General features: G+C 44.7%; 1 protein-coding gene across 2 annotated transcripts in view; it reads left to right on the top strand.

Annotated features, from left to right (window-relative positions):
- LOC122535215 (semaphorin-1A) overlaps nt 1-14,495 on the top strand; it is a 213,924-nt gene that overhangs the window by 182,425 nt on the left and 17,004 nt on the right. For both annotated transcript variants that reach the window (XM_043666562.1, XM_043666563.1), the window contains 2 exons: nt 7,571-7,667; nt 10,977-11,386. In XM_043666562.1, coding sequence (XP_043522497.1) covers nt 7,571-7,667; nt 10,977-11,386 — 507 coding nt within the window. The remainder of the gene's footprint in view (nt 1-7,570; nt 7,668-10,976; nt 11,387-14,495) is intronic.

Here is a 14,495-nt window from a genome sequence, read left to right as displayed (position 1 = left end):
TAATTCACCGGGCGTTTCCTCTGTCATGCAGCCTCTCATCCCTCTCCACCCCCCCCCCCTCCTCACCCCTTGTAAACGTCAACCGTGCTTATTGTTGGGAAAAATACGTTTCACCTGCATACGTCGTGCCACCCTTCTCTCTCACGTAGGACGTCGTTAAACTCCTCCTTGCGACGGTGATAAAAATTCGGTCGGTCGCGTTATGAGACGCGAAAGTTTCGCGAAATTTTTCGGCCCCCCCCCCCCCCCCGGTTCACGAGAGCGAGCGTTAAACGATGAGAAATCGTCGGCGAGGAGAGAGGCGGTTGGATAACGTCCAAATCGTTTGGACAGCGGCAGCGTGAAACTTTCGAACTTGGAGCGATCGGGGCGAGTCGATAAACGGATAAACCGGCACCCCTGGTTCTTTTGTGCTTTCTGCATATTTCTCTGTATTCCTCTGCCGGCGACAAACGATAGGTTTTATGGCATTCGAACTCGATTCGAACTCTAGGCCGAGGGATACTCTACAAATTGTACGAAACAGATCGAAGCAAGTATATGTAGCGCGAGGTTCCTGAGATTCGTGCATTTTCAAATTGCAACGGTCGAAAACTTCTTTGGTTCATTATTGTTGAAAAGCTTCTGAGAGCTATTGAAAACTTCTATCGTGTCAACTCGTGTCGACGTTACAAATTTTTTTAATTTCCCGAGTATCATCCCGCGTGACATTAACCACTTGAGCTGGCAACTGATGATTGCGGACCGTAACGAGTGACCGAACCGTGTACAATAACCCGTCGCTTTCTTTTCGAACTCGTCGGTACGATGTCGCTGGATAGAAATGATTGAGAAGTAATGAATTTATTATTTGTTTCGCCTTTGTACTTGAATATACTTAAAGCTGTGGGAACATTGCAAAATTCTCGACGTGCGTGGCACGTCATTCCAGCGCAAGAGGTTAAAATTACGCTCGCAGAACCGCTCTGAATCTGAATTTACAGGCAACGTAATCCATATAACGAATATAAAAAGAAAAAATTAAATAAAAAGAATTATACGACACGCAATTCAATTGCCATTCCTCTTTCTGGCTGCTCGCGTCTTTCGATCGGCGGGGAACAATTCGCTTCGAGAATTGTCAGACTCATTCAGCCGCGTGCATCTTTTACCCCGTGTCCGCTCTATTCGTCGGATTTCCGTCTGGATGGGCCCCCGCTGGTCTATCCGGTGTCGAGCGGGAGGGGGAGGGGGCGGAGGGGAGCGGAGAACGATCTCGCAAACTTCGATCGAGCAAGTTTGACGGCGGAGTCGTAACTTTGGACGGGTTCAATATTTCCGAATATACGCGGTGCGCCGGGGTTTCACGCCACGCTATGCCACGCTATGCCACGCCGTGCCGCCGCCTCGACGAACTTATATACGTGATTTGTGGCTTCGCCTGCTCGTGTCCCCCTTCACCCCCCTGGCTGGACCAGATAAATTCACTTTGCTCAATTTTTTAGCGATTCACGAACAATCCGTGCTTGTCGGCGATGTAACGCGCTCGACTCCGCTCGAGATATCGTGAAATATCGGCCGTCCCTTCACCCTTCGAGTCTCCGCCGGATCTAGCCACCGAAACGGCTATTTAATTCGCGATGTTCGAACACCGAATGGCGGCCTTTCGCCTAGAAACAACCCCCGAAATCGATACGTAACGCTTCCTGCTCATTAGGAGGCGATTGGATCGTTCGATTCGGCAACCTCTAGTGACCAGCTATGTCACTGGATGGTTGAATGAGCTTGGACGACAACGTACAGGCATCGTTGCTTCTTTCGTATTTCTTTTGGAGCACAGTGCCAGTTTCTCTTTTAATTCCTTTCTTCGTTCCTTTAACTTTATTTTTACCAGCGTAGGGTGTATATATCTCATCTAGGATGAAAGAATCAAACAAAAGCAAAATTACGTGGCCGGTGCCACTCACTTCTCGCGAGAAACTTTTTGATGAATATTGACTTGGCCGACGGTAGCTACGTATCATCGGAACTTTGGCCGAGCGGTGTTTTAATATTTAATCTCTCGGTAGGACGCTTTACACTTCCTCGGGGATATGTGCGTCTCCGTTGTAACTAAAAGGGTTAATTTCACCGCTCCACGTTCGGTATTAAACTTTTGGCGATTCTAACGGACGCTCGAAAATGGTCGAAGTTTGAAATATCCCCCGACCGAATAATACTCCTTCGTACCAAAAAAAAAAAAATATCAGGTTGCATCGATCGATCGTATCGAAAAAACGGACGCAGGGGCTACGTTTGAACGTTGGAAGTCAACGTTGATTCCTGGGAAAAATCAATCCCGCGTTCAACCGCAGAAAAATATATTCGCAACGCGCAGCTCGGAACCATTTATCTTTCGTCGCAACGTTGCCCGCTGCGTATGATGATAATGACGTAAATCAAGATGGCAGTATCAGGCGAGGCGGCCTGTCAGACGAAGCTCGACGTACACCGCAAACTCCTGCCTCGCCCTGTCCTGTGAAAGGACGATGCACGCGGCTCGCCCGGTGCGAACGACAATGTTCAAACCGTCCGCCGCGGAGAACAAACGCGGCCGCGAATCCCCCCTTCGTGATTAATACGAGCAGCGGTTGTTGGATCTCGACTGAGTGGAGGGGTGGTGGGTGGGGTGGCTGTAATTTCCAGCTGGAAATTAGAACGAACGGCGAAACGGAATCTTTGCGTTTTCGCGATGGTCGGCGCGCGAGATTGCAATCGACCGGCTAATTTTGGAAAGCGATAACCGAGCGAGCGGCGGCGGCGGCGGCGGCGGCGGGCAGGGATCTAGAACCGATGGGAGTTGCAAGCTGGCCCGTTTAATTTCGAAGCCAATCAGCGAAAGAGACCTCCGCCGTTTTATCCTCGTCTATTCTCCTTTGCGTTTCGTCTACGTACGATTTACGCTCGTCTACGATTTGATTGTCTCTCCTTGGTAAAAAAGTACAAGCACGCGTGCGTATTTTGACTCGTTTAATGTGTTGGCGGACCACTCGTTTTCGGTAAATGAAATTAAATTTGTGTCGAAGTGACGTAATTTAGAAGAACGTCGTTGTGCGCGTGGTGTAAGCGAAGTGGCAAGTTTGCGAGCACGAGGAGAGAATGATATTCATAAATCTAACCCAAACCTGATGATATTAATTGTGAGTGATATTTGTCAAGTCACAAACGTGAGTCGTATTACTCGATATACAAAACATTTGTCTAGACAGAGGAGTATTCAATCGCGCGCGTCGAAGAATTTGCTTTTCTCTCGTAAATATTACAAGTGTAATTTGTATCTTTCTTTTCTCGTTAGGTGTCATCTGTTACTACACCCGTCAATATTTTTACATATTAACAGCGATGCTCATAATCATTTTTATCTGACGTTAAGACTAGCACAACGTTACACAATGAGTGGAAAATATTATTCTACCGATCTCATAAGTGGAATAATTTTTTTTTCGATTGCAGTCCAAGTCGAGACACAGGCCGAAAAGATCAAAGAATCTTGGAAATATACGCTGCGTCGTATTCGTTTGAAATACCTAGGAAAACCAGGAATAACAATTTCAATTCAATTGGCGAACGCGGAGCAACTTGTACGCTTTCGAATACGTTTGTTTGATCACCTTTTCGCCAGGGAACGTGCAACAAACAATTTCTAAACGCACACAGCTCGAAACTCTTATCATCCACGGCAAACATCGTAACATATCAAACGACGTAAATGACAACTTTTGCACGACGGAGTGGGAGACCTGCGTCCCGGTTTTCGCAATTTCGCCGCCGTTTGATTCCGCGAAAAAAGCATCAGGTAGCTCGGCGGTGACTCGATAATTATCGATCGAATGGCGGGGAAGTGGGGGGGAGGGGGAGGGGGAGGGACACCCGGTTCCGAACCCCGCGAGTAAAAACCAGTCAAAAGCAGATACCGTAAATAGCGATGTAACGTTTCTCCACGCGGAAAACGTTTAATAAGCGGACAGCCGGCTATTCGGCTATATCCCGGAGCGATCTCGTCCCGATTTTCTATCTAAAACCGTTTCCCTGTCTCCCGTTGTCTACTCTCTCTCTCTTTCTCTCTCTCTCTCTCTCTCTCTCTGGCTGGCATCGTCGACCCCTCCGATCCTCTCGGGCATTCCCATCCGACCGGGACGAATGTGACGCCGGCCAGCGTGACGTTAATTCGTTTCCAGTGCAAGACGTATGATCCTCCGATAATGGCCCGGTGAATTCACATTCACCCGGTAGTCCGCGGCTATCGGCGACCCAAATTGCATGCGCGAGACAAGCATCCGGTCGAATCATCGGTATTGACTGATGTCGCTGGGCCGCGTTAATTGTGCCTCAAACGTTACGACGACGTTGATAATCCAGCCTCTTGAGGCACAGAGATCTTAGACTATGGAACTTGTCCGGGAAAGTGGCGAAATTCGTTGGGGGTTGGCTATTACGAAGCGAAAGGTTTCAATATTTTCGCGGTGTAACTGTACTAACGAGCGATACGTGCATATATATATATATATTTTTTTATATATTTTTGTTGTTGAAATTGGAGAAATATAATTGGAACGGGCTACGAATGAACGGTCTCTCCCTTTTCTTCTTTTTTCCATTCTATATAAAAGAAATGTTAAAGTGGTGAATTTAAATCTTAGTGAACATAACATCGAAAGTTGGTGAATTTACAAAATATTTTAAAACTTTGATTTCAAGATCGTAGAAACTTGTTGCCTGAGGGACGAAGAAAATGTGTATTGGTCCTCGTATTTCGTAAAATGTAAGTTTCACGATCATTTTTCGATGCTGTTGATCTTTGGTATTTTCATCATCTTCGTTCTCTGATATTTTTAACCTTAAAAAAAAGAAAAAAGAAAGTGTAATTTTCTACAGTTGCGTGGATTGCCCTGTATAAATGTGACTAATACATTTCTATTTTTCAATCAATTTACTTCGAACGTTCGAGTTCTTTGCAGCGACGACTATCAGCAGTCGAAATGAGATTTTTGAAGCTAACAGCAATTCCACCATTTTGCACCATTTTAACTTAACAAAAAATTAAAAAAAAAAAATATGAAAAAAAAAGGAAAATCCAAATATAAAGCTGAAAGTCATTTTATATTTGTGGCTTTTCATTTCGTAATTACTGCGGATTTTTACGCATTTAGCGGGAAATTTTAAAATACGAAGTTACACGTAACACCGTGTAATCTGAAATAAAATGCACGAAATATCCAAAATACGATATAGCCTTCGTAATATTCATATGTGAAACAATCGTCTCTATCGAGCCCCAAGTTTCTTTTGTTCTACTTCTTAAAAATACGAATTTACGTGAAAAAGAAAATCTAGTAAAAAAAAAAAAAAAGAAAGAAAGAAAGAAAGAAAAAGAAACAGCGAAATTCACAAACTTCACTCGATCCCCTTAATTTCGTACCACGTTACGTGATACGCCGTTCTGCGTCTCTGCATGTACCAACGCTCCCTTTTTCTTTTTTTTTTTTCTTTTTCCTCCCCCCTCCGACGGAAAACGCTGGAAATCCTTCGTCGTACGAATAAATAAAAATCTCGCTGGAAAACGATTCCGGTTTCGATGGGAAGCCGTGGTTGAAAGCGGTAGCGCGTCCCTCTCCCCGCCCCCTCCCGCCGCTCGAAACAGCTGGGAAACGTTGAAACGTGCGGAAGCGGATGAATGGAGCTCGGCAAGGTGGACTCGCTCGCTTTGAAAGTTGATCGGAATTACGTTAATTACTTGGCCCGAACGTCTTGCGGAGGGCCAAAGTGAATAGCCGCGTTCGCGGCAGTGGAAAGGGGGTGGCGGTCCTTTCATAATCGTGGCCCCCGTTCAGCCGTGGCGCGTTCGCTCATTGTTATTGTCGGTCGCTATCGCGTGCTTATCCAGCGACCTAAATTGCATCGGCCGGACAGAAAGGACGGGTCAGTGACATTGACTGACGTCGAAACGCGGAAACACGTCGATAATTATGGCCCACGGTGTCGCCGTGCGCCCACCGGATTGGGAATTGGCTGGTGGACGCGCTCGGCTCGATCTTACGTTGCGATCAAACATCGGAGTGACCAATTCGGTTAACTCTCAGTTAACATTCCACAATCTCGTTCGCCGATGAGAAGATTCTAAATCCGAATAATTAATTTAACGTCTCTATAATGGGGAGGTGGGAGAGTGAGGGGAGGATGGGATGCATTAGCGAAGCAACAAGCAAAGAGGAGGCAGAGTTTCGAGAATTGCGAACATTCGGATGTATAACGTCCGAGTTGTGCGATATCATCAGAGGATTAAAGTGGGAAATTATACGCTGGACGTTCATTCGAAGCGTGTGGCCAGAAATTTCATTCATTTAACGAACCTCTTCGCGGTCTAACGTTAATTCGTTTGAAACCAGCAACAGTTCGTTTTACATTTTCTTCCTATTGACTCACCCTTTAGTAAATACGTACAGCTGCCAACGAGTAAATAAAGTAACGATCAGTTACTGTAACCTAAAGTATTAATAACGAACAATATCTTAGGAACCACGTGTGTATAGAATTCATGCTCAGGCGTTTTTCTTAATTGGAATTCTTAATCATTTCGACGATGGCGAACCGTTGAGTCAAATTGTGATCGACGAGTTGACACACTGGGCGCACGCAGCACCAATAGACGCCCCTAATTGCACGACTAAGCCTTCCGCATCTACGGAGAGAGCGGACACAGTGGTTTGGCTTAATAAGCGTAATAAGTTCCTTTTGACCGCGATTCCAAAGAACAAAGGTCCGATCGATCGATCGTTAACGAATCTATCCCGGCGATCGACCATTTTTTCACCCGGCAGGAAGCTACTTCATTATCCGCTAATTACCTATCTATTAGTTTCAACGGTCCTCTCCCCCCCATTCTGGCTGGCCCTTTAGCCATCGATCGGTTCTTCCGCCTCCTCCCCGTCGGCGGCACTCCTCCCACGCGATCCTCTCTCGGAGAACGATGGTAGCTCGTTCCGCGCCGGACAAATTTCACGGAAATTCGCCGTCGAAATTCGCGAGACTCGTTATCGCGTATCGTGAAGGGTCTTAATCAACCGAGGCCTCTCACCTTTCCTCGCGAACGACGTACGATCGATCTTGAGAAATGAAGCGAGGACGATAAGGAAAAGGATTAAAAATTCCTTGAAAAATTTGTAATATCGTACGCTTGCGGTTGCAACAGAGAAATGATCAAGAAACACTTACGCATTTACTGCGTAGAGTGTTTAATTAATAATCGATATGGTACTTCTCTCGAAATCAATGGGTACAAGGAACGAAAGAAAATTAAATCAAAGCTAAAGTTGCTTCGGGCAGTGATTAAATAGACACCAAAAAGAAAAATCTTGACAAATGTATGTCGTTGCTGCCCGTATATTTCTAACAATTCACCTGCCCCCTCGTCGTTGTTCCATCGCGAATGGAACTTCGTAGACCCATCGACCCACCCTCTCCCCCTGTTAATTAGACGAATAAGATAATTCCACCTTTGAAACGATAGAAGGAAAACCAACCAACCGACGTTTTCTCTGCTTTTCTTTTCCAGGTGCGGAAGATGTGTTCAGGTTTACGGGGAACGAGACGCACACAGACTACTTTCGGCTGGTGCTCCGGGACGGGAACTATCTTCTGGTCGGCGGAAGGTAAATAGAGGATTCATTTGGAGCGAGTGCTTTAATTAAAGGACCGTTTTCTTCTTCTCGTTCTTTGCTATATCGGTAGGAGGGCCTACCGCGCGATCGACGCCCTGGCTCTACGTGTGCCGACTGGTTTCGCCGAGGAAATCTCGTTTTCACCCTCTATCTATCTATCTATCTATCTATCTCTCTCTCTCTCTCTCTCTCTCTTTCTCCTCCACTACCCTTCGAGTTTCGCCAATTCCCTCTCCTTTCCAACGATGAATTATTCTCCGAGAGCCAGCCGCGGAACCCTGTTCTCTCTCCTGTTAATGAGATCGTCGAACTTTATTTAGAAACTTCTTTGCACGCTTTATTTCGCGAGCCTTCGAATCCTCCCGCCTCACCAGCCAGCTCTTTTAAAAAAAACTTTCTCCCTTTCGCCCGTGGTACTGAGAGATGACGTAACACGTAATTAAAAGTGGCGATATATATATATATATATATATATATATATACATCGACCACTGTGCGCGAAATCTGGAGCACGGATCTCTTCCCTCTCGTCGGCAACGCGTTTCCGGTTTGTTATTTGGGTCGTTGGTTACGAGAGTTCCCGGTTCCCTTCGTACCGCGGAATCGTTATGCACCGGAGCCTCCTTCATTTTGCTCTCCCGTCGAAGCTGATCGATTATCTTTCCTCTAGAAAACGGATCTTTGTTTCCGACTCGACTCTCTGTTCATCCAGAGAGAGAGAGAGAGAGAGAGAGAGAGAGAGAGAGAGAGAGAGAGAGAGAGACAGAGACAGAGAAGGAAAAATAGAGAGAAGGAAGGAGCGAAATCGGTTACTGGCTAGGTCGAGACGAATAATTGGGTCTCCCTCGCGTGAACGAGCGAGAATCGATCGCATCGTTGTCGTCGTTGTCGGTAGAATTATGTTAATTGCACGAGCGATTCGACGAACGTTGCCGCTCTTGGCTCTTCGTTATTATTGTTGCTCGTTATTTGTTTATTTCACGACTAACGAGAAATGCTTTGACGTACGAAAAATGTTGATTACCCATTGAAGTCGCGGTGGTTGCTCTTCCAAACAGCTGAAAAGAGAAAATCACTGAAAATTAGTAGATCGACAGAGAATATTAAAGTTAATACAAAGATGGTGCAAATAACCTGACGTCGGAGTCTGAGATGCAATTTAAATAGAAATACAGCAGAATCTCCTCTGTCTGAACCAATAAGAAGATGAAAGTTTTCTCTTGGTATAAAATTTTCAGATAATAAAACAACGATCCTTCTGATGTTAATGGAGATCATGGAAATTACTTTTTGCTAAATAAAAAAGAAAAAAAAAAAAAAAACAAGAAAATGTTCGATCATTCAACTCGTGCTTCAAATCATCTTTTCTAAATTGAAACTAAACTAATTGAACGTTTCACTCGTCCTGTTCATCTCGTCGCACAGTTAAACATAACTCTTCGACAAAGGTTTCACACTGGTTCTTCTTTCGTACCGAAAAAAAAAAAAAAAAAAAAACGTGCAATAATATGTACAAATTCCCTAGCTGAGAAAAATATTCCCCGCGAAGGAGGATCTACGAGCTCTTTCTGTACAAAATTTCTCGCCCGATTTCGTATTAATCATCGCGCGATACCGAGAGGGAGCTTCCGTGTCCTTTTAGTGTTCGTCGGCTTATCGGTCGCGGCGCATCGATTCGACGGCAAAAAATAGTGGATAGATCGAAGAGCTGTGAGCCACGGGATCCGAGCCCCGACGTCCCGATCCGTTTATTACAAACGGGCCGAGATTTATGGCGGCCGGCTCGAGATTAATATTCCGAGAGGTCTCGGGCTGCAAATTTCCATCGTTGTCTCGCGACAGCTCGCAGTCGCGCGCGATTTAGACCGTTGCCGGCGGCAAACCGTTCGCGTTTCTTTCGATTTCGCGGAACGGAATCGGTCGCCAGAGTCAATATCGCGGGAGAAGGTCCGATTCCAATTAAAATTCGAGCGCCTCGGCCGACACGCGATATTCGTAATCGTGAAAATTGGAAATTCATGTCATATCATTTGTAACGAAATTCAGACTGACAGTAATGTAGTGGGTAATCATCAAGCTTACCAAGTAAAAATTGACTGTTATTTTATATGAATGTAAGGTAACATGATAAATTGACAAATAAAACGAGCGTTCTTGTTACTCGTCGATTCGATACACTCGTACTGTGATAACTGTATTTACGTGATAGGAGGGATATTTACTAGTAAATATCCTATTCGGATTATAGAGTGCACGGATATTAGAATAATGGTGTTTGAATAATGGAGATCCGAATATGAAAGCGTTTACTGCACTACAATAATTTAACCCTTGATATCACTTGTTCACGTATTTATTTATTCGTTTCAAGCAAACGGTTGGGAAAATCCCGTCTCTACGTATCTAAAGAGAGAGAAAAAGAAACGAGAGCAACTTTGAAAAGGTTGATTGAGTCCATTAGACGTTACAACAAAGTAAACTCAAAGATATAACGATATAATGTGAATGGTTGTAGTAACGGTAGAGTAAAATATGATAATAAATAGAAAGCGTTAAACAATAAGTTGGATAAAACGATAAAGAAGGGGAGCTGTGCTGGGTTTTCTCTTTATTGAAACCGTAGATTGAGGTGGAAAAAAAAAAAATTCCGTTTATTAACGCGTTAGCCAGCTTGCGATTGTCTTTATATTGCTGAATGATATAACACTGGATGTTACATTCATTTCTTTTTCGAACATTCACGGTCATTTCTTTTCATTTATAACAAATTGTTACATTAGAAATTGAGAAACTGAGAAGATATCTTCGCGCCTAGCACTATTTCCTGCAATTTACACTATTTATATGTGTAATCGAATGATTGAAATCAAATTTTGCTTCGAATACTCGCTTCGTCTATCAATTTAATTTGCGTATATATCACGTTTTAAATAATTTTAAAAATTTTTTACTCCTACTAGTAGCACCTGCTGATTATCCGTTGCATTATCGTCAGCTTAAAGGAAACGTGACTTTGTTGCAAAGTATTGCACGAATTTATCTAGCGTAAATCTGTAAAAATTTTGCTCGAGAGCAAAATACAAAGTATAAGCATTGGTTCAAATTTAATCCGAGAACGATCGTACACGCGAGTGTAGAACTGTCCACCGTCTGAAGATTGAAGCTCGAAGCTCGAGGAGACCAGAGCAAAGAATGAACATGCCGCGCGATCATCGGTGATGCAAATGCAAGGGAAGAGACTAGGCACATGGAAAGAACGAGCGAAACGTTAAAAGTGTGTTCTCGTTCGTTCTGTTTCAGAAATCTCGTGCACAATCTGAGCCTGACTGATCTGACCGAGCAGCAGAGGTTGACTTGGTACTCGACCGACAGTGACGTGAAGATGTGCCTGGTGAAGGGCACGCCCGAGGAGAATTGCCAGAACTACATTCGCATCCTCGTCAAGACGGACACGAACACGTTGCTGGTGTGCGCAACGAACGCGTTCAAGCCAATGTGCCGTGACTACGGCGTACACGCCGGCAATTATACGATCCTGAAGGAGAAGGGCGGCCAGGCGATGTGCCCGTACGACCCTCGCCACAACAGCACCTTTGTCTACGTGGACGGTGAACTTTACACCGGCACGGTGGCCGACTTCGCGGGAATGGACCCGATCATCTACAGGGAGCCGCTGCAAACCGAGCAGTACGACTCCAAAAGCCTAAACGGTGAGTTTCGTCTTTACTCTCTCTTTCTCTCTCTTTCTCTCTTCTTGGCTGTCGATCCATGCCATGGAATAGCTTTTATACAACTCGAACATCTCCGGTTTTTTTTTTTTTTTTTTTTTTGGAAATATGGAAGAAACTTGTTAACGAATTTTGTTATTCAGTTGTTCAAATGTTTGATAGACGGAGTTTCAGATATTTTAAATATTATATATTTGGTTTTTTGTTTTTCTCTTTTTTTTATGTTTAATCATATATTTCGATACGACGTTTAAAAAATAAAAGAGTGTTAGCCTGGTGTATGTTGAAGAATCATTAATTTAGGGGATATTTTAATCGCAATTCTGTGCCAAAAATCAATCGTAAGAAACGGGACGATATTTCTGTATCACTCGTGCCTAGATTTTAGAGATTATTATTGTTAAAATAATATCTTTTGAACCAACCATTCTTCGACGTACACAGGTTAATACTCTTTCACAGTGAATGTCGAGATGCATCGACTAATGGATCAAAAAATATATTATTCCATTTAAAAAATCGAGATTTTTCTCTACCGTACAAAAAAAAAAAAAAAAAAAAACTGTAGAATTTCTGCCATACTCTGCAACTGAATAATCTTTATGTTTCTTCAAATTAAGCGGCACACCCTGTATACTAGCTCTATCAAAGTAAAATCAACTGTTCTAAAAAATTTAAATGACACAGAGAAGTATAAAGATTAGAAACCCAGAATGCTGACGTTGCCAGACTTTAGAAATCCCGTCAATCACAAGAAGATGAAAGATGTTCTCTGTTGCGTAAAATATTACTTAATTCGTTATTGCTTAATCTTATACATTGTGCCATCCTTTACGGAAACCCTACACCTACTATCAAACGAAAAGAAATGAATTAGCCTTAGTGAGATGAGTCACGCGAGCAAACCGGAAGCAAGCCGGTGGAAAATTAATCGGCCGATGTCAGACGTCGGTGAGAAGTGAGAAAGCGGTCAAAGAACTTGTTGAAGGGACGAGCAAGGGCGTGGATTCGGTAAGATTCAGAACGATCGGCGTTAACGTGCGATTGAAGATTAAACTGACAACTAATTGCGGACCGTAACGAGTGACCAAACCGTATACAGTCGATTCGTCGCTTTCTTTTTGAACTGGTCGGTAGTGATCCTCCACTGCGATTGAGAAATTGTTGAGAAGTAATAGATTTATTATTTGTTTTGCCTGTTTTGTTGTTTTGTTGAGTATACTTAAAGCTGAGAAAACAATTATTACAATGTTGGGACAAAAAGTTCTCGACGTGCGTGGCACGTTGCGTTCCAGCGCGAGAAAACTGAAGGTGGAGTGTGTTTTCGATTTCGACGGTGAAAAAAGGTCGGTAGGGCAAACTAGCGGGCGAAAGAGAATTATTAGGCTGGTGTACAGAGACTATAGATTCTCTGGACGCAAAGAAGAAGCTGCGAGAAACTGTGAGATGCCGAAAGAAAGAAAGAAAGTTGCTCGCTCGAACAACGTTTCAGGCATGCCTGCTGGATAATCCGGAACGAGCATCCGCGTTCGAATACGTTACGCGCCATTTATGCAAACGATGCCACGATGTGTATGTGTGTGTGTGTGTGTGTGTGTGTGTAGCGTGTAGTCGTTGCAAAGGATCAGCCGGCGGTATTTCGTTGGCGAGCGCTCGCGTTATTCGAAGCTCGACTAGGGGGCCCGGAAGAAACACTGCAAAGTACGAACCGCGAACGAAATTCGATTCGCTATTTGGAGCGAAAAGTTTTCGAAGCTTTCGGGCTCGAGCTCGACGATTTTCAAACGCACGTTTGTCGGATGCGAGAAGCACCTCAGATTGTTTCCTAGCGATCAGTAAAATGCTTAATTAGATTCCACGTTCTTCGTTGCGCAGATTTATTTGTCACGCAAACACCCCACAGTCTTTATCATTTTATTACGACGAAATTCTTAATTAGCCTTCGCGTCGTTATTGGATTCCATATTATCGTAACGAAATTGTGTACGGCAATCTTGCGGTACAGTGAACGTTGACCGATTGACCCCTACTCTCGCCGGACATTAAATATTAATCATCTCGAATGGTAGTGGAGGCAATCGATCGTTGATAAAACGATTTAAAAATTACCCACCGTTACACAATCCATTATGACGTCGAGCACGTGCACGTCGAACGCATTCGCACGATCGCGACCGGTAGAAACGCGTCGCAAAAGTGGAGAAACGTGCCTGGTCTCGAATCGGAAAAATCCCCCGACGCGTCAAGACGTTTACGAGAGAGAGATCTCGCCTTGGCGCGGCGAGTGAAGCAAAGCAGAGCAAAGCAGAGCAAAGCGGCGCTTCACTCGGCTTTAATCCACGCCGGTTGTAATTCCGAGATTAACCGTGCGTGTACGTTGGATTTCGCAGCTCGCGGAGCGGACGATATTATTCCACCGGCCCTTCCCATATATCCGTATAACGACAAAAGTCTCGGCTGGCTCGCCGAGAGACGAAACGCGTCTCGCTAAAGGCCGGTTGGTAGCCGGGGCGTCGTCGATGAGAAATTTTAATCCGGATGAAAGACCTGTCTGGCCCCTGTCCGCCGGTTCAACGACTCTCCTTACCACCACCCCTTTGTTTCTTTTCCCGTGGATTGTTATTATTAACTGCTTTATCGGTCGCCTCTCGTAAATTGCCACTCGGTTCAGGCTGCCCCTTCCCTTTCCTCCGTCGAGCAAATATCTACGGCTCCGACTCCGCTTCGTCGAAGAGGCGAGGGCGAAGGAAAGTTACGGTTCCCCAGCGAGTTTCGCCGAAAGGTCGAATTTTTATTTGGGACGGTCACCGGGGCGGCGGAGAATTATCGTTGGGATACCGAGGAATGACGCGCTCGCTCGCAAGCGCGGGAGAAGAAGAAATCCCGAGCGTGGGGCGAAAATTTTTTACGAGACCAGCAGAGAAGGTTTCGACTCCCCGAGGGTGAAACTTGGGTAAGAAACAACGGCCGTTGGACGGGAGAAGAAACGGCAGCGATAAACCGCGTGGATGGATGCCTCCCTTGTCTTATTCCACGGTTACGCTGCTGGTCCGTTGGAGTATTTTAATTGAACGGTGTACGAACGCTAATC

The sequence above is a fragment of the Frieseomelitta varia genome, unplaced genomic scaffold (genome assembly GCF_011392965.1).
Source record: "Frieseomelitta varia isolate USP_RPSP 00005682 unplaced genomic scaffold, Fvar_1.2 scaffold_682, whole genome shotgun sequence".
Classification (NCBI taxonomy): domain Eukaryota; kingdom Metazoa; phylum Arthropoda; class Insecta; order Hymenoptera; family Apidae; genus Frieseomelitta; species Frieseomelitta varia.
Note: the sequence above shows the minus strand (reverse complement) of the source record. Positions and strands in the feature narration are given on the sequence as shown.